The following is a 21,368-nucleotide window of genomic DNA, read 5'->3' on the forward strand; positions in this document are numbered from 1 at the left end:
ACCTGACCTTGGCTTCTTGGAACTCACAGAAGACCTGAACGGCTTCCTTTTTTCTTTGTGACCCGGAGGTACGAAAAAGCCGATTATGACCAGTGAAGGAAGGCCCCCGTCTATGACGTGACGCCTTGCCCTTACAGGACTGAAGAAGAAAAGTACTCCCCCTCCCCCCCCCCCCCGTAAGGCTTTTGATCAACTCGTCCAGAGAGGATCCAAACAACCTCTCCCCCATAAAGGGAAGATCTGTCCAACCTTTTTGGAAGCCTGGTCTGCAGACCAGCTTTTTAACCACACCATGCGTCTAATCTCTATCCCCATTGCCAACACTCTGGCCACTAGGGGAGCCGCATCCAGGGACGCATCACACATGAACTTCTGAGCTTGAGCCATCTGGTCCATTAGTTCCAGCACCACTGGTGGGAGATGGCTCAGCTTCCAAGTTACCTTTTAGTAACTTCACCCATTCAGTCACCGTCTGCGAAACCTAACATTTCCAATATTGGTTTTAATATGGAACCCACTAGCACGTGTAGATGGCGGGACAGAGACTACATCTATCCAAAGGGTCCGCGAAGGCCGGGGATTCTTCCACCGGAACCACAGTAGACTTATTCAGCCTGGAAACCGGGTGATCCACCTTTGGTGGCACGGTCCACCTTGTGGAAACTGCATCTGCAAAAAGATAACGATGTTTAAATCGCTTAGGCACCACAAGCATGTGCTTGATGCTCTGCCATTATTCATTGACAATATCATCAAAAAGTTCCAGACAAGGAAACACCTTGCCCGATTTTTGGGAACCAAAAGACATCTGCGAACCCAACACTGTAGGATTAATCTGCCAATTTTAAAGTTTCCTGCACTGAAACTATAAGTGCTTCTACAATGCGCGTTCCCACGCGGCAGTGGACGGGGACAGGTCCTCTTCACCATCAGAATGCGAAGACACCGATCCCTCAGGGTGGGGTGGGTCTGCGGTGGCCATATCTGTCTCAAAATCTGAGGAAACTACCGAGGGAGGTGAAGGAAGAGGACGTTTGCGGCTAGAAACACTTTTACATACAAAATCTACCTTTGACAACAGGCTTTCCAAGACTGCTGTAAAGCGCAGACAGGGGCTGCGACCCAGAAGGTTCCGCAGCCACTCCTAGGGGGTCTGTAGATGAAATAGTACCCTGGGACTCCATTTTAAACTGAGATGAAAATAATGCAGTCACTTTAAAAAAGTCACTAAATCGCGATTCCACCACTAACTTAACGGTATACCTAGTCCCAATCCAAAACAGATAGAAGAGTGGGTGAGTAAAACCTACAGGGGACCCCAGAAACGTTACCAAACCGCTCAGGAGATTGCCAGCACGTTCTAGTGAAACAGAAAGTAAAACGTTCTGCCACAGGAAATTACAAGTACGGCCTGTCATAGCTAGGTTTTTTTTTGTTACATGCCGTTCGCTTGTCCAGCGATTGTGGACTACAAGAAAATGGCCGCCCCATGCATTCCTATGGGGAATTAACAAAAAAGGGCTGCCCATGCATTTCAATGGGAGAATAGAAAGCATGAATCTACACCAAAATGGCAGCCCCCATAGCGCGCCATGCAGTCTCCCGGACCCCCAGAGGGGGTCCCAGACAAGAGGCATCAGAGGGTCCCTAGGAAGGGACCCCACCAGGACAAGGCCGCCTCCGCAGAATCTTTTTGTATTTATGTTTTGGGGTTGGTATTATAATTCTTTGTGCTAGCTACTTTGTTTTTCATTTTTAGGTTTTTAACCAAGCGCAATTTCCTTTTCCTTACAAATAAAATACAGGCCAGTGTGTTTCCTGCATCCCAGAGCTGCCCTCTGTAGTTTTATGAGAAGTAGGCTGCAGAGCACAGTCATGAGACAAGAAGCAGCAGTTCCCATCATGACCACAATGAAAACCTGATAAAGATGGGTGCAATGGACTATCCAATGGACTTTCTAAATTTAACATATTAGGGCTTGATTACAATTGCAAGGGGTTGCTGCTCTCCCATGCATTGCCAAAAGCGAAAGAGGTAGAATTCCTGCCATGGCCGCTACGAAAACATTGTGGGATGTGTACACCCCCAGTCACTGCCTTTGCAGCTTAGGTGGAAACAGTAAAAACAAGGTTCAGGCGCATGTTTTATATCACCCCCTCAACCACAAGTGTAAACGAGTCCTCTTGATTTCTGGATAGCATTAGGAGCTCACCAATTGATTCCTTGAATTGCCGGTGAATGTATAAGAAATGATGACCAATAAACTGCAATAAAAAATACGGTATACAAAAGGTGTAATGGCACACATATTGGAAAAAAGACTATAGAATTTAAGTATCTTTCCCAAACCTAACAGTACTAACTGTAGACAAAGTGAGTGTGTAGAGAACACTCTATATGCTTGAACTAGCCATTAAAAAAAAAAAAAAATGACAACACCCAAACACTATTATAACAAAGAAACCTGAACTGGTAAAAATGCAAGGCCATTGCTCCTTTTAACAACCATGCAGTACCATAACATGCACACACAAAGAAAAACCCCAACGAAAACCTTGAGTCAAGAGTTTAACCTACTTTCATTTACTTAATTAACCTTAAAATAAACCTGGGCTGTTAGTTGTCAAAAATGAGATTCCCACCCAGTAGCTGAGCCTGCTATTGCCCAACTTACAGAAGCAGTGCCCGTCGTAAATCTGTGTACAACTATGCAGGTTATCTTTCATAACAGATCAAGCAATGCTTCCAGAAGTCAAAGAACATCTCAATTTTTAGAGGAGATATTCAGCCTGACAGGTTCCCTTTAATCTGAGTTTTACATAATCATTGCTTTCAGCCCCATGAGGGTTTTCTTTTTATTGTGCTTCCGGGGGAAGGTAGGGTGGAGGAGGTGGGTAGGGAACTGCAGCTTTTTAACACTTCATTCTGTAGAAGCCTTCCTCCTTTAGAACTACAGAGGACATTGCATAGAACCAAGGCACACACAACCTTAATGCCTTCACACTCACATTCAGAGACAAAATAAGAAATACTAGCAGCCAAGGTAGCTAGCTGCACATGGTGAATGTATGATGGAAAACTAGAGGCAACAAGTAGACTGGGTTAGTATACATACAACATTTTCATGCTTTTCCGGAGTGTCCCTTTAACCACTTAACGATCAGCCACCGCAGATGTACTGCTGGCTCGTACAGGCAAAGTCCCGTACATGTACGGCGCTCGCCTGGGAGGAGCTAGGGGGCGAGCTTGTGCCGCCGGTGGCGCGCTCCTGCCCCCGTTTGTCAGTGGGGAAGCCAGTATGGGTGTCAGGTGGATCCAATTGCCGCCTGACACCGGCGATCTCTCCCGGCTGACAGAGAAGGATGGACGGCTGATGTAAACACAGCCGTCCGTCCTTCTCCCTTGGATGATCACAGAGGCTATGTGATCCTGCTATATAGGATCGCATGTCTCTGTGATCATCTCACAAGCCCAACCCCCCACAGTTAGAAACACGCCCCTAGGGTCACATTTAACCCCTTGATCATCAACAGTATTAACCCCTTCCCTACCAGTGTCATTATTACAGTAACAGTGCATATTTTTAGCACTGATTACTCTAGTAATGTCACTGGTACCCCCAAAAGTGTCAAAAATGTCAGTTAGGGGTCCGATCTGTCCGCTGCAATGTCGCAGTCCCGCAAAAAATTTGCTGATCGCCGCCATTACTAATAAAAAAAAAAAATAAAAATGTCATAAATCTTTCCCGTAGCTAGTAAACGCAATAACTTTTGCGCAAACCAATCAAAATACGCTTATTGCGATTTTATTTTACCAAAAATATGAAGCAGAAAACAAATTGGCCTAAAATGTTAAAACATTTTGATTTTTACATTTTTTTTTGAGAATGTCATATAAAAGAATGTGAAAAATAGTTTTTTTTTTCCAAAATTGGTCGCTTTTTTTTGTTTATAGCGCAAAAAATAAAAAATCGCATATGTGATCAAATACCACCAAAAGAAAGCTCTATTTGTGGGAAAAAAAGGACGTAGATTTTGTTTGGGTACAGCGTCGCACGACAGCACAATTGTCCTTTAAAGTAACGCATGGCGAATCGCAAAATAGGGCCTGGTCATTAAGAGGGCAAATCCTTCCGGGGCTAAAGTGGTTAAAGCAATGATATCTAAAAGTAAGGATTGGCAGCGGATTACCATTATCTACATCTCACCTGCAGCACAATTCACTCTGCAGGTCACAGGTGCTCAGTGACATACCTTGCAGGTTCAGGAAGTGATCTTTTCTCTTTGATGGCTTTGATAATTTCACTAAAATACTCAGGTTTCACGATGGACTTGCAGCAAATTAATGCACATATTGTCTGGAAAAGAATACAGAAATATTGATATCATGGACAATGTTATTTCCATTTGTGATAACATCATTAAAAACATGTAAAAGGCCTTGCTGGGAAAGGGTGCTGTTTACCTACATTTGATGTGTTCTTGAAATGCATGTCAAACACAGGTCAGCTGCTTCCACCCACAACATGGTACAGTGCGGAAGACAGTTCTGAGGCTGTGTTTAACATGCTTTACACTGCATTTCTCTAGATGCGACAGGTCCAATTGGAGATTTGCAGTGGGAGTAAAAGGGGTAAAAGTAGGTCAAACCCAGTCTTTTGCATGTGAAGGCCTGCATTTGAGCTACACCATATCTGAATGTAAAGCCCCGTACACACGTACCGATCGTCGGCCGAACGATCGGCCGTCTTTTGTCCCCGGGCTGTCGTGTCCGCTGAAAAGTGCAAAAGACTGCACACGAATTTTGTCCGCCAACAACAGCCGACTGCAGAAGTGATGTCATGTGATGGTTAACTTTCCGTGTGTTTTTTCTTTTCTGAGCATGCCCAGTCTTGCAAATCTGCTGTCTGTCGGCCGAAATCTGTACTGACTGGCGAACAATCGGCCGTTCTGGTGTCGGCATACAAAAATTTTAATGCTTGCACGACAGATTCTGTTCGGCCGAAAGTGCGCTGTCGGCTGTCGGAAGCATCATACTAACAAGCCGAAAATCGGCCGATTGGATTAAAAGTCTGCATTTGACAGCAACACCCCCTATATGCAATTCCTACACACATTAAATGCTATAGAGCAGAAGAGTCCCTCTCGTGTTATTCTTGTATGGATGAATAATCAAAGGCTTCATATATACAGAAAATTGTGATGAGGTTCCCAATGCACATATGATACCCTTGTGGATCACAAAAAAGCGATGGCTTCCCTCCACCCCATGAAGACCTTACTCTCAGTGGAGTCACCAGATAGTGGATACCCTTGGCTCTACCTACTTAAGTGACCAAATCAGTATGTACAGTACATGGCACAAATCAGACATTTTGTAAGTCACATTATTATACATGACAAAGCACCCTATAATTTCACAAGGAGCAAATGATGCTAAAAAGCTGGCCGCTAATGGTTAGTTTCTATACTTGCAAAAGAAGTTAATCAAATGATAGAGGCAGGGTAGCTGCCATACACTGATCGAAATATAGCCAGTCCCTGCTAAAGCTGCCAAATCTTGTTCAGTGTGTGGCCAGCTCAAAAGAAAAGTTTGGGATTAAAAAAATAAATAAATTATACTCACCTAGGTGGATGCAGCATTGATATGATCTGCAGGGAGAACGGAGCGATCAATCACAGCTGATCACTCAATTCTCCTCTTCACTTTGAGCAGAGGGCTGTGACTTGCAGTCTACAACTTTCTGCCCCCCCTCCAGAGCTCACTGGAGTGCTTGGCTATGCAGAGGGTGGGAGCAGCTTGCTCAGGCTCTCAAGAGACCGCCGATAGGCTGAGCCAGGTTCCGGTAACCAGTATAGACCGGCTGAGTGATGTCAGCGGGCTTTAGCAGGTTACTTGCAGAATGATCTGTATAGCCAAAAATGCTTTGGCCATACTTCTCCTTTAAGTCAATAAGGTCAACGTTTCCAGTGAATGGATAGGTTGTCTTCTACTGTGACGATCAATTTTACACATTGCTAACCCAAATTTGGGCTGTACTAAATTAAAGCACAAGGTAGTCTTGTAGACTCTCAGGATGTCTGCACTTGCAATAAATACATATACTCACAGGCAACAAGTCAGAAGACTTTAGCGAACAACATTTTGGAGAGAATAAAAAGACACAAAATCCAGTTGGAAGTCAACTGTGTGGGTAGGTAGAACAAGTTCTAGTAGTAAAGTAGTAGGTGGTGCTGCGACACTGAAAAGACAGTGATAGCTCTACATAAGCTGTTTCAGCTTTCAAAATTAATAAGAAATACTGTCAAAGAGGTTAATTTATGAGCAATTCCTCTCTATATAAATCTCCCAGTTGACTCCAACAAAATAGTGCCCGATTGAACACAGATACTGACTTCCTGTTGCATAAATGTGAATGAGATCGGTTAAAATGGGATTTTTGACTTCCCGTAAAATCTATTTCTCTGATGTTCATTGACAAACACAGCTTCTGGTATTCTTAACCATTGGGTTATACTGCCCCTACAGGAGTAGGACACTAGGCAGAAGAAAATTCTGGCTACACCTATGGGCAGTCCCAAGGGGATACTCCCTCTCTTTGCTAAAGCCAACCAGTTTTGTTTTAAGCAGTGTCAGGATAATTATAACTCCACAGAGTGGTGGGTGCTGTGTCCATCAATTAACAGCAGAGAAATGGATTTTACGGTAAGTCAAAAACCCCATTTTCTCTTTCATTGAAGGACACAGCTTCTGGTATTCTTAAAAATTGGGACATCCCAAAGCAGTGTTAAGCATGAGGGGTGGGATACAGCAAAAAATTCCCAAGGCTAAACCTTAGCCAACCAGACAACAGGGGCTCAACCAAACAACTGAAGTCCATCTGAAAAAACAATACACCCTCAAAGAGGATCAGGTCCTCTCAACAGCAGTCTGCAAAACCTTGCGGCCAAAGGAAGCATCCTCAGATGCCAACACATCCACTTTATAAGAATTTGTAAAAAAAAGTGCACCGACAACCAGGTGGCCGCCTTGCAAACCTGCGTCACTGACGCCTGATGACGGAAGGTCCAGGAGGCACTAAGCGCCCTAGTGGAGTGACAGGGAAAAGAGGAACCTGACGCCTGATGGAATGGGCCTGAACCACCGTCTCTCTGATCCATCTAGATCTAATGGTCGTAGAGGAAGCAGACAACCCTTTAGGAGGTCCATCCGTGAGCACAAATAGAGAGTCTGACTTCCTGAAAGACCCCATACCTGCCAGATACACCCTAATTGCCCGGACCACATTCAAGGCATGCAAGATAATTTCCTTTGGATGTTTAAGCCTGGGACACAGGGAAGGCAACACAATGTCTTCATTCAAATTAAAATCTAAGACCAACTTAGGAAGGAATGATGGACAGGGGCGAAGCACCACCATATCCCTGTGAATCACCAGATAAGGTAACGCCGCCGGGTCCGACACCCTGCACGCAGAAGTGATGGTCACCAAAAAGGCTACCTTCTGGGACAGCATAAGCAGGAGAAACTCTCGAAGATTCTCAAATGGAGACTGCTGGAGAACCAAAAGTACCAAATTGAGGTCCCAAGGCAGCAAAGGAGACCACACTAGAGGGACCAAGTGCCGAACACCCTCAAAAGAAGTACACACCAGAGCTGTAGCTAAGGGTCGTTGGAAAAAGACTGCCAAGGCTGACACCTGGCCCTTGAGAGTACTCAAGTCCAACTCCTATTCAATCCACCGTTGAAGGAAGGTTTAAGATCCGAGCCACCGAAAATTAGCGAGGAGGAACCCCAAGGGATTCACACCACGCAATGTACATCTTTCATGTACGATGGTATATCTTCCAAGAAGTAGGTTTCCTAGCTTTTAACAGCGTAGGAATCACTGATTCAGACAATCCCCTATCGTTCAGCACCTGGCTTTCAACAGCCAAGCCGCCAAAACCAGCGACTGTTAATCAGGCTGGAAGATTGGCCCTTGGGATAGCAGATCCTCCTCCCTGAGGGAAAGCCTCCAAGGAAACATCAGCAACCAGCCGCACCAGGTCTGCGTAAAAGGCATAGCGAGGCCAGTCCGGGGCCACTAAAATGACCGGAATCTCTTCTGCCTCAATCCTGCAGAAGTCTTGGCAGAAGCTTGAGAAGAGGGAAGGCATAAATCAGACGGAACTGACCCCACTGGGCAACCAGCGCGTCTGTGGCGTCCAACAATGGATCCCGTGACGGAGCCACGAACCTGAACGAATGTGCCTTTCAGATCCACCTTGGGGGTGCCCCACCAGAGAGACACAACTGATGAAACACTTCCAGATGAAGAGACCATTCCCCCTGGTCTAACGCCTGCCAATGTTCCACTCCGGGAAAGTGCATGGCAGAGAGGGCTGGAACTAATTGTTCTGCCCACCTGAGAACGCCGGCTACCTCCAGACCCGCAAGGACACTTCTTGTGCCCCCTTGGGGATGGACATAATCCACGGCCGTGGCATTGTCAGAGTGAGTGCGCACTGGACAGCCGTGTAGACGTTCATCCAATGTTCCAGGCACTGCCTGATCGCTCGTAACTCAGGACATTGATCAGTAGTCTGGATTCTTCCTGGGACCAGAACCCCTGAGCAGAACTTCTGTCGAGGATGCATTCCCAACAGGACAGGCTGGCATCCATGGTGACCCCTGTCCAATACAAGGGTAGGAAGGATTTTGCCCTGCCGAAGCGTCAGAGAATTAAGCCACCAAATCAGGGACTCTCTCGTAACCCGGCTCAGCTGGATTTGGTTGTCCAGAGACTGCGGATTCTTGTCTCAATTGATGAGAATCTCCCGTTGCAGGGACCTCGTAAGAAACAGCGCAAACTGAACCGCCTCAAAAGGTTGACACCATCAAGCCCAGCATCCGCATATGGAAGGACAACCATCTGCTGGTCAGCAGGAGACGAACTGCAACCTGCAGTGTCAGAAGCTTATCTGAAGGAAGAAATACTCTGGCTAAGAGTCCACAGTCAGCCCCAGATAGTCTAGGTCAGTGTTTCTCAACTCCGGTCCTCGGGGCACACTAACCAGCCAAATTTTAAGTATTACCTTGGGGAGATGCAGACTAGAAAACTGCAATAACTGAGCAGCAAATTATATCACCTGTGATGTATTTCACTTTTCTTGCAAACCTGGCCTGAGGACCGGAGTTGAGAAACACTGGTCTAGGTTCGTAGAAGGGACCAAGGCTGACTTCCAAAGATTCAGAATGCAGCCAAAGTACTTCAGAGTTTGTATGGTGATCTCCAGGTTTTCCGCCAGTGCAGCAGAAGGCTCTGCTCGCAGAGGAGATGGTATAAACAGCCCAGGACCCAGATCCCCTGCTGGCATAAAATGCCAGTACCGGGTACAACACTTTAGTGAAGACCCGGGGAGCGAAGGCGAGACCAAATGGTAACGCCCCCAACTGATAATATTCCACTCTCACAGCAAAGCGGGGGAAGCGTTGGTGACCGATACATATTGGAATATGAAGGTAGGCATCTTTGATGTCTATGGAGGCAAGAAAATCCCCCTGATACAGGGAAGCCACCAATGCGCGAATGGACTCCATCCTGAACTTCCGCACTCGCACAAAGCAGTTAAGTGCCTTGAGGTCCAGGATTGGACGCACCTTGCCCTCCTTCCTGGGGACTGTAAACAGATGGAGTAAAACCCTAAAAACATTCCGCAATCGAAACCGGGACAATTACCCCTTGAAGCAAGAGATCTTGCACCTCCCCAAAGAGGGCCTGTAAGCGGACTGGAGACAGTCGCACGTTTGAAGGAAAAAACCTTTACGGAGGGCGAGCACGAAACTGGATATTGTATCCAGATCGTATGACTTTGTGGACTTACTTGTCTAGTACCAGGGAAGTTCACGGATCCAGGAACCAGCGAAGACCTCCCCCCACCCCAGATACGGGTGAGGGTGCACTTTTATGCTGAAGGAGCCTTGTCTGCGGCTCGGGAGAAGCCCACCCTCGACTTGCCAGACCATTAGAGGAGCCCCTGAAAGGCTTTGATCCGTTGTCAGTCAATCCTGAGGGACGAAAAAACGTCTTATGAGCCAAAAAGGAGGGCCCATGTCTGTGACAAGGGTCCTTGCCCTTGGTGGCCTGTGGAAGAAAGGTACTCTTCCCCCCTGTGAGACCCCTAATGATGTCATCCAGGGTAGCTCCAAACAGGCGATCTCTTTGAAAAGGAAGAACATAAAGGGCTTTTTTTTTTTTTTTTTTTTTTTTTTTAGAAGTCTGGTCCGCAGACCAGCATTTTAGCCAAAGGACACGCCAAAGGATCCCTGCCAAAACAGAGAGTCGAGCCACTAGGTGAGCCATATCTAAAGATGCAGCACAGATAGACTGCAGACCCTGGACCAGCTGGTACGCCAGCTCAGCAAGGGCAGGTGGGAGCTGTTCTCCCTTCAGGTCACGGCGCAAAAGCTTAGCCCACTCAGTCAGAGTTTGCGACACCAGGGCAATAGCGAACACCAGCCTCAATGCCGAGCCAGCCAGGGTGAACATATTGTGGGCCACAGCCTCTGCCTTCAGCCAGGTCCTTAAAAGCCAGAGATTCTTCAACCGCAAACATGGTTTCTTTGTTTACCCTGGAAACCGGCGGATGCACCACCGATGGAACAGACCACATTTTGAAAAAGGGACACTTCATAGTGTTCATAGTGGTATTGCCTAGCAAACCATTTAGAGACCCCAAGGGGACGCTTTGCTCGTCCTCACTCTTTTGTGACAAGTCTGTCAAATTAGGTGGAGAAAGGGAACACCATTTGCTGCTCAGGGTGGTTTGCGAGTGCCAAAAGGGAACCTGCGCTCCTGTCGAAGTCGCAGCTGCATCCCCTATCTTTAGAGGCTCACGCACAAAAACAATCAGTGCGTCCACCAGCGCCTTTTTGTGCGCGGTTGCAGACATTGAGGAATCATCCTCAATATCTGAATATTCTCCATTAGCCACCAGGGAACCCACAGATAAGTGTAAAAACAGTGCCAAGGCACTGCACTGGCAGCACCACCCTGCTACTTTGGCATGGCTGCCATAAAAAAAATAGACCGCCCCCACAGCGCCCCCCTTCCCAAGGGAGGAGCCAAGCTGGCCACATGGCCCAGTAGGCCGCAAGCCGTGGCCTAAATTTTCGTGGAGGCCCAGTAGCAAGTGCACGGATCCCAGCCAATAGGGCCAGCGGAGGAAAAAGCAGATGCCCAAAGGAAGAGCAGGGACTTCAGCTAACCTTGCTGGGGCGCCCCCCCAAAAAGAGGCGTCTGACTTGGCCACATGGCCTCGTAGGCCGCAAGCCGCTGCCTAAATTTTTGTGGACACCCAACCACTTGGGCGTAGGCAACAGTGGAGCTGACCACACAGGGGCAGCAGAGGGGAGGGTGGATGCCCAAACGGAGGGTAGTGGCTTCAGCCACCATCACTGGGGCCCGCTCCCAACCAGTAGGCCACAAAGCCTCAGCCTACATTTTCGGCCAGGTCCCAGACCCGCGGATGCAAAACCATCTGCTCCCCCAGCCCAACAACTGCAGCAGGGAGCCCAGAGGACTTCCCTGCCCTAGTCACCCCAGGGTGGCAGGGAACCCTGCTCAACCTCCTGCACCAGGAAAAAACCCGACCAGCAGCAACAGCAATCCCAACAAGCCCCCCTTATAAGCAGGGAGGGAAGGAGTCTGGTAGACCCACAGTGACCACTGCAATTTAGAGGGGCTAGGGGAAGGAGGGGAAACCAGGGGTCCCACTGACACAGGGAGAGGCCCACATTCACCCCAAAACCATCCAGGGAAGAGCGGGGACAGCTACTTACGATATCATGGAAACAGGGTGGGTACCGCTCCGGAAAGACCACCTCTCTATCAGAATGAGGGGCTGTCATGCCAGGAGGAATGCTGCGACTAAGGCCGAGGCTAGGTCGTATGCACCCTCACGAGACGTTTAACTCGCAGGCTAGCTCCCGTCCAGTGGGACTGTCGCAGCCGACCTAGCGCAAAGCTGAGGCCTGCGCGCGCTCGCTGGCCAGATGGGGGGGACCTCTGGATCTTGTAAAAAATATCCAGTCCGTTACCCTGTGCTGGTAAAGCATGCAAGTTGGATGCCTTCAAATGAATGAGGACGCACAAGCATACTTCCCATACAGCCTTTCCTGTATGAGAAGCTATATGTAAGCTGTTCTGCTTCCATGGAAACCTACATCCCAGCAGGCATAAGCCACTCAGAGTTGCTTGGTGGTATGCCCACCTGGAGAAAGAGTATGATGATTCACAGGGAAACTAGTGTCACCTGACTGCATGGAACAGACCGAAAAAAGGTATTAATTAAGCAATCCTTAATATTTCAATAATTGAAATCAGCATATAAATCGTTGCACTGCCCTGTTTAATGTAAAACTTTACAACTAAGTCAAAGTCCTTAAATTGCTGCCTTTATTTTTTTGGGATAACAGGTGGACTTGAATTTGAAAAACATTGTCAGATATTGAAAGCAGGGAATTATCAACCAAGCAAAATAAAGGCAAATGGGAGGAAATTTGGTATCATACATATTAGCATGTATAAACAAATCTAAAAATAATTTCAAGCATCAGAGCATCCAGACATGACAGCGGATATTTGTGATCCAGCTGCCCTGAAAATGTGAATCAGGTCAGAGATTGAATTTCAGATGGGAACCTACTCATTATATGGTGTGAAATATCCTAGGGTCAGCTGGGAAGGGAAATGTCAACAGAGGAAACACATTACAGTAGCTGACATCCGGTCAGGAAAAAGCACTGTGTCTGTGTATTATGCATGCCAATCTGTGCGAATGTATGAGCAAACCCCATGGTTGGATAAAATTTAATTTAACCCTTTCACTGCCAGACAAAATCCATTCATTTCCTTTTGGAGGATTTTAATAGCCAAGTAGTGTATGCACTTGTCCTTCTTTATTGTGGCCTTTTGGTTCTTTACTCCAGAACATTCCTTCAGCGTTAATTATAAAGGAACATAAAAGCTGCATTGTTAACTTGTTATTAAATTACTGCCTGCGGGCATTGCTTGGTAACAATGATGAGCTTTTAGTGGAATTCAGAATTCACATACTGCAAATGTTCTATATATAGATACATGCTATGCTGGAATCCCAACAGGAGGAAATAACATATATTGTTCAGAAAAGTTCTAGATGAGAAGACATGCACATTGAAAGTTTTGCGGTCATTACGAACATAAAAGAGATACTCCTGCTGCCTTTTTAAAAGACATGCAAGTTCCTGGGCTGCTGTCCTCATCTTGCAACTTCAGTAACTAGGGAATTGATTGGGTGGCCCCTATGTCACCAGAACTAGTTTCCCCATTGGAAGATTTCCCCTCTTACTTTTCAGAGGCAACCCAAAATTTGGCATTTATTTTACTTTCAATGATAATGGTAAACAATAGAGAGGGTGAATCTCCCTTAAGGGGGCACAGGCAGCAATTAAAATGAACATGTATTCTAATCCCTTTGCATTCAATCCAAAACCAAAAAAAAAAAAAAAAAAGTTTTGCCTTTAGATATACTTTAAGTGTTCTTCCTTCCTTTCTTTCCATGATTTTTTACTGCCTAGAAGGTAAAAATCCCAACCATGACACTACCTGCCTGGAGTTTGAATGTTCTCCCTGTGCCTGCCTGGGTTCCCTCTGGGTACTCCAGTTTTCTTCCACGCTCTAAAGACATGCTGGTGGGTTAATTGGCTCCCATCTCAATTTAGTATGTGTACTGTACATATAAATGTGACTTGGGAACCCTCAGATTGTAAGCTCCTTGAGAACAGGGACTGATATGAATGTACAATATACAGTATATAGATGCATAACGCACTGCATAAATTGACGGCACTATAGAAGTACCTGTAATAAAAAACAAAACAATACTTCAGAAAGAATCGATTTCTTAGCACAGCCTCTTTCCTCCGTGCAAAGTCCCCTTCTCTTCTAGAAGTGTCTAGAAGTGTCTTCTAGAAGTGACAACTCTGAATCTGCTGGGACTGCAAAAATCACATCCAAGATGGTGGCACCCAGCAGCAGTCAAAGGGCTTTTCGATGTCCAAAGGAGTCCTTTACAGGTTAACGCAATGCTTAATTACATTAAAGCAGTTGTATAAATGCAGAAGGTTTTTTTTTTTTTTTTAAATCTTAATGCATTCTATGCATTAACAAAAAAAAAACTGAGCAGCAGCAATTCTCAGCCCCCTTAATACTTACCTGAGCCCCATTTCTATCCAGCGAAGTCCACAATTGTCTATGCCATTGGGGATTCTCCCTCCTGATTGGCTGAGACACAGCAGAGCCATTGGCTCCCGCTGCTGTTAATCAAGCTCAGTTAGCCAATCAGGAGAGAGAGGGGAAGGGGCCAGACCAGGGTTCTGTGTCCGAATAGATACACGAGCTGCAGCTTGGCTCGGGTGCCCCCACAGCAAGCTCCTTGCTGTGGGGGCACTCAAGAGGAGGGAGGGGCCAATAGCTCCAGCCAAAGACCCAAGAAGAGGAGGATCCGGGCTGCTGTGTGCAAATCCACAGTACAGAGCAGGTAAGTATGACATGTTTGTTATTTTAACAGCAAAACAAAAAATGAGATTTCTTTTTTTTTTTTGTTTTACATTAAAGTGTTTCTAAACCCACAAAAAGTAAAATCAATCTGTACATACAGTAAAAGATGCTTGTTACACTCACTGTGGAATCTAAGGGGTTAATCCTCTACATTGTGTAAAAAGGCTGTTTGATCCTGTCTTCTCTGATCCTCCCCTTATTTCAGAGTCCCAAAACCATCTCCGGGTAGTACAGAGGCTAGGGGACAAGCTGCACATGCTGAGTTTAGTGTGCTTTTTTTTCTTGGGAGAGTGAATGTGATCAGCACTGGGCCAATCAGCACTGTCCAGACAGGGGGTTAGGGGTCGTCCTGCATCCTCATAGGACAATCATGGGAGAATGAAAACTCCTCCTACAAGCTTTAACAAGGCACTGATAGAAGTTACAAGGCTGATCTAACTGCTGATGAAAAAGTTATTTAGCAGTTTATAATTACTAAACTATTGTATTTCAATGTGCTGTGTACTGTGGGAGACCAGATATATTAAATGCAGGGTCCTGGGTTTAGTAACACTTTAAGACACTTTATGACAGGGTCTCTAAAAAGAGCAGATAAGTCAAAAAACAATAGAATATAATTGCGGATTTGTCAGGGCTACAGCACTTGGCACATTATTTTGGTTCACACAATATGTCATAGTTCTTCAGTTTAAATGGACTCACATAAGAAAAACAAAACAACTACTCATACAATTTGAAAGGCACCAATGCTATCATGAAGGATGATTGTAGCTTTTAATGTTAGCAATATTCTGTGGGTACTTTTAGGGCTCCTGTTTAAAAACTCACATATACCAAGATGTTGCAGTCTAAGGGCTCTTTCACACAGGCGGACCGTTCCGATCGGCCTGTCCGTTTTTTTGGCGGATCTGAACGGTCCCCCCATGCATCCCTATGGGGCATCGGATGTCAGACAGACGGAGTGTGTGAAAGGGGCCTAATGCTTTTAAAAGCAGAAGCCAAACTGACCTATTCTATGAGCATATGAGAAGACACTAAGTTTCTCCAGGCTCACAAAAATTCCCCCCTGCATTGGATTTTTTCTTAGGTGGGGTAAGTCATGCCCACCAACCACTAATAACACTTCTAAAAGTAGTGTAGTGCTGAGAAAAATGATGGTGGCTGTCAGTGCTAGCCTCCTGAAAATGCTTGCTGTCTGGCTGTCATTATAAACAAATAGCAAAGCCACCTCTGGTGCAAAATGAGAAGCAGCGCCTGGAAGTGAAGAGGATAAAGCTGTCTACAACAATTTCTTTCAGAGCTGCAATACATACCTTGATAGTCACTTTAATTGAGGTCATAACCAGATGTGTACAGTTCTCTGTCCAGTTGTTTACAACATGGCCACCAAGTTGCTGCAGTGCTTGGTTTAAAGAACTCTTCTCTGAGCTGCTTAAACAGGATGAACAAGCCACTAAAGGTTCATATACCACTCTGGATGAAGGGGGCAGTGGGGGAGAAAAAAGAAAACAGAATTATACGTTCCGATAATAATTGTAAAAACAAGTCATTAACAGATCAACTTAACAAAAAGCACATGGTCCCCCGGACACCGCTGAGGGAGCGGACATGCTCCCTCGGCGTCTCCAGCGCTGTCAGTGGCCGGAGCCACAATGACGTCACTTCCGCGCATGCACGCAAGAGTTCACTTTCCACCAAGGAGTCAGCAAGGAGCTCTGAAGGTCTGGAAAGATACGCCGGACCTTCAGAGCTGGTGTCAGCGGCTGCATGCAGGGTGAATATTTCCTAAACCTGCACGGTTTAGGAGATATTAATTTTACCTACAGGTAAGCCTTATTATAGGCTTACCTGTAGGTAAAAATTAAAAAGCGGAGTATACGACCGCTTTAAGTGTAGCTCCACTTTTGCTAAAAAGTAAAACATTCCCCTTCTTGGTGATTTATGTACATTGCAGGGATTTTACCAAACTTTGTTGCAGATTCCTACCTTTTGCTATTCCGAAGAATTACATTTTCAGGGGGCGTTCTGTATACCATCTGTGTACAGAATGCCTCCACGTTGCCATATTGCATTTTACAGAAATTACAGAGCTGCAGATTGAAAAGGAAAAGTCATTTTTAATAAATTTCAATTATAATATGACTTGAGTCGCAACTGTATACATTATATTATTTTTTTTATTTGCTAATTTTTTTTTCCCCACATAGGCATTTTCAAGAAGATGGAAGCAACTGTATCCTTACTTATTTCAGGATGGGCTTACATAAAGGGGCAGTAAACCCTTCTTTTAAAAAAACAAACATGCCTATACTTACATGGTCTGTGCAATCGTTTTGCACAGAGCAGCCCCGATCCTCTTCTTCTGGGGTGCCCCGCCAGCGCACCAGGCCCCTCCTCTTCATCTGGTGCGGTGCCCCCCCCCCCCCCAGAAAGCCTTTCCCTGGGGGCACCCATGGGGGCTCGCTCCTGAGTCCCGCTTCTGCATTCATTAACGCAGACATCGGAACTCGGCCCGCCCCCTGCTTCCATGCCACTGGATTTGATTGCCAATGGCTCCCGCTGCTTTCAATCTATCCAATGAGGAGAAAGACAGCGGCTGAAGCTGCGGCGCTTGTGCACAATCGCTGGATCGGGCACAGGTAGAGGGGAGCTGCAGGACAGAAGGTTTTTCAACTTAATGCATAGAATGCACTAAGCTGAAAAACCTTGAGGCTCTACAGCCAGTTTCATTTTTGTTAGGCCCTATTTTCTTTTTCTATTTAAGTGAGAAAGAAAGTTAATAACATGACTGAAACCACTCCTTTGCCACATCCATAAAGATCAATGAAAACTAGGAAGAAGCAAAAACCAAAGGGTCGCACAGGGCTCACTCACATGATATAATTTAGCAAAACCCGAAGTACTGGGTCCTTGTTAGCCATATTTTGTATATACGTGTATACACGTTTTTAGTGCCATGTTTCTATGTGAAATTTCTATATTTCCTTGTTTATAAATAAAATACGGATGTTATTCAAATAATGTGGTCCAATTTGCCTCTAAAGTCCAACTCTTTGGTTTTTCCTTCTTCCTAGTTTTAAAAGAAAGTTAATAAGTTACCTGAATTTGCTATTGTATACCCCAAATGTAATCTTATCTCCTGATTTCAAATTCCTAGATGTAGCGCTCTCCATCTTTTCACCATTAACAAAGGTACCATACTTTGAAGAATCTTTAACAGACAGGACAGGAATGATGTCTGGACGGCCCTGTATACAGGAAATAAACAACAAACAAACTCCAAAAATGACAAAATGAAAATGAATAGATGAAATAAAAACAGCTTTTGATGCAATATTCAACGTTAATCCAAAGATTCCCCTGCAGTATTTTTTCTGTCACTGGAAGTGCTCAATCTGATGTCCAGCATCATTGAACCAGCTTCTTCTGAGCTCAGGTCATTTTGGACTTGTCTCAGCCTATGACAGAACAGTGAAAGATGAAGAAGAGTTATGAGCTCATCTCTCTGTCCCTCTGCTCTTTCCTTCTATCAGCATGCTCATGTCAACACACAAGGCAGCTTTCACATGGGCGGACCGATCGGGCCATCGATAGCTCTCTTTGGAGAAGCAGATGTCACCAGACACCCGATCTGGGCCACTATGACATCACTCTCATGTATGCACACGGGAGTCACATCAGCACAGAGAGGGTGCCATAAATGTACACAGAGCTGTGTATTTGCGGTTTAGTATAACTTACAACTGACAGTCAGTAAAAAGCATTTATTACCTCTTAACGACCGCCCACCACAGTTTCACTGCGGCAGGCTGGCCCTCCTGCACGAACCAACGTAGCTGTACGTCAGTCGCGCGCCTGCAGCTGGGGGGGGGGGGGGGGGGGTGGAGAGTGTTCACTCCCGCCCCCACTCAGCAGCGGGGGCTCCGATGCACGGGGCCAGCGGCTCCGATTGCCGTCGGCTACCTGCGATCACTCCCTACTGAGAGAGAAGGAGGGTCAGCTGTTGTAAACACAGCTGACCGTTCTTCTCTCTGGAATGTTCACAGAGCGCCTGTGATCCTTCTATGTAGGATCACAGGTCTCTGTGATCATTTCAAAAGCCCATCCCCATACAGTTAGAAACGCTCCCCTAGGCTTACATTTAACCCCTTGATCACACACTGTGTTAACCCCTTCCCTGCCAGTGTCATTACAGTAACAGTGCATATTTTTAGCACTGATTACTATAGTAATGTCACTGGTCCCCCCAAAAGTGTCAAAAATGTCTGTTAGGGGTCGATCTGTCCGCCGCAATGTCGCAGTCCCGCTAAAAACTGCAGATCGCCGCCATTACTAGTAAAAAAAAAAAAAAAAAACAATAAATGCGGGTTCACATTGGTGCGATCACAGAGATCGCATGTAATTCGGAGCGCACTGCTCCTAAAATTACATGCGATCTCTGTGCGGTGCAAATTCAGCCATACAATTTGTATGGCTGAATTCGCACCGCAATCGCACAAAGACGCACAAAGACGATTCTGTGCGAATTTACAGATCGCACGGCGATATGCGATCTTATCTGGGGGTGTCAATTCTTAATTGACACCCGCAGCGTTCCCGCATCGCAAAAATGTGAACCGACACTAAAAATGACAAATCTTTCCCGTAGTTAATAGACGCGATAATTTTTGCGCAAACCAATCAAAATACGCTTATTGGGATTTTTTTTACCAAAAATATGTAGCAGAAAACAAATTGGCCTAACATGTTAAAAAAACGGAATTTTTGTAAAATCTTACCTGTAAAATTCCTTTCTCCGAGTCCTCCGACAGTCGCCGCTTCCTCTAAGTCATCACTGTCGGGTATTGTCCTCTGCTCCGCAGGAGTAGCTAGGCATATAGACTTAGTTGAAAACAAAAGGCATTTGCATATACACACCCCTGGGGGCTGTCCCATCTGGTCAATTCCCCCCTGCAGTGATCACTCCCAACTCAGTTTGGTAGCATAGCAGTAGGTAATAAGAACCCCAAAAGAGGGGCGGGGGCGGCGACTGTCGGAGGACTCAGAGAAAGGAATTTTACAGGTAAGATTTTACAAAAATTCAGTTTTCTCTTACGTCCTCCGACAGTCGCCGCCTCCTCTAAGTCATCACTGTTGGGATGTCCCAAAGCAGCATAGACATGAGGGGTGGGAGACGCAACCGTAGGAAAGGCAACGCATTACCCACATCAGAGAAAGGAATCTTACAGGCATCGTAAGAGAACCTTCTGGGCAACAGAAAAAAACAATGCTCAACAGGAGCAACAGCCCAGGAAAGCAAATACCAACAACCAGGGACCCATAAAAAAACAAGGGTCCTTCATGGCACTGCCGCACTGAGAACCTTGCGGCCAAAGGAAGCATCAGCTGATGCCAGAACATCTACTTTGTAGAATTTTGAGAAAGTGTGCACCGACGACCAAGTCGCAGCCATGCACACCTGGGCCACCGAGGCCCGATGCCAACAGGCCCAGGACATACTCACAGATCTGGTAGAGTGCGCCTTAACAGGGAAGGGTGGAACCCGTTCCTTCAAAGCATAAGCCTGCTCAATGGTCTGTCTGATCCATTTGGCAATAGTTGCTGCGGACGCAGCCATGCCCTTTCGAGATCCCTCAGGAAGGACAAATAGGGAATCCGTCTTCCGAAAGGATTCCGTAGACGACAGGTAAACCCTGATCGCCCTGACAACATCCAAGGAATGTAAAGCAACCTCCTTCGGATGCTTAGGCTTCATACAATGCGAAGGCAGGACAATGTCCTCATTAAGGTGAAACTCAGTGATCACCTTGGGAAGAAAGGACGGGGGTGGTCTCAAAACCACCTCATCCTTGTGAATTATCAAGTAAGGAGATCGGCAAGACAATGCCGCCAGCTCCGACACTCTGCGAGCCGAAGTGATCGCCACTAAAAAGGCGACCTTTTTTGACAGCAGAGGCAACGATATCTCCCTGATGTTTTCAAAGGGAGCACGCTGTAACACGGACAGAACCAAGTTCAAGTCCCATGGAGGTAAAGGCTCCTTCCTGGGAGGAACCAAATGTCGCACACCTTGAATGAAGGTGCGAATCAAAGAATGAGACGCCACAGGGCGTTGGAAAAGGATAGCCAGTGCAGACATCTGGCCCTTTATCGTGGCCAGCGCCAGGTGCTGGTCCACTCCAGACTGGAGGAAAGCCAACACTCTCGACACCGAGTAAGAGCGAGGGGAGAACCCCCTGGACTCACACCAGGCGAAATAAGCTTTCCAGGTACGCTAATAGATTTTAGCAGAGGAGGTTTTCCTAGCCTTGATTAGAGTAGGGATAACCTCAGAGGAGAGACCCTTGTCCCTCAGGACCTAGGTCTCAACAGCCAGGCCGTTAAAGCCAGCGACTGTAAAGCAGGATGGAAGATCAGTCCATGAGACAGTAGATCTTCCCGCATTGGCAGTCGCCACGGAGGCGCCACTGCCAGGTGAACAACGTCGGCGTAGCAGGACGGGCGAGGCCAGTCGGGCGCCACCAGAATCACCAGGTGCGGTTCCGAGGTTAACCTGCGGAGGAACCTGGACAGCAACTGAATCGGAGGAAAGGCATACATTAGGCGATACTGATGCCAAGGGGCCACTAACGCATCAGAGGCGTCCGCCAGCGGATCGCGCGTTCTTGCCACGAACCTTTCCATCTTTCGGTTTAGCCGAGATGCGAACACATCCACGTCCGGGGATCCCCAATTCGCACACAGCATTTGGAAGACCTCCGGGTGTAGGGACCATTCCCCCTG

General features: G+C 46.4%; 1 protein-coding gene across 1 annotated transcript in view; it reads right to left on the reverse strand.

The window, feature by feature from the left end:
- The window catches only part of NBN (nibrin), a 147,301-nt gene that overhangs the window by 99,406 nt on the left and 26,527 nt on the right, over positions 1-21,368 (reverse strand). The window contains exons 3-5 of the mRNA XM_082258007.1: positions 17,685-17,833; positions 15,899-16,058; positions 4,255-4,358 (exon numbers count right to left, since the gene is read on the reverse strand). Coding sequence (XP_082114133.1) covers positions 4,255-4,358; positions 15,899-16,058; positions 17,685-17,833 — 413 coding nt within the window. The remainder of the gene's footprint in view (positions 1-4,254; positions 4,359-15,898; positions 16,059-17,684; positions 17,834-21,368) is intronic.

Source organism: Pelophylax lessonae, assembly GCF_965119305.1.
Source record: "Pelophylax lessonae genome assembly, chromosome: 5".
In the NCBI taxonomy this organism is placed as follows: domain Eukaryota; kingdom Metazoa; phylum Chordata; class Amphibia; order Anura; family Ranidae; genus Pelophylax; species Pelophylax lessonae.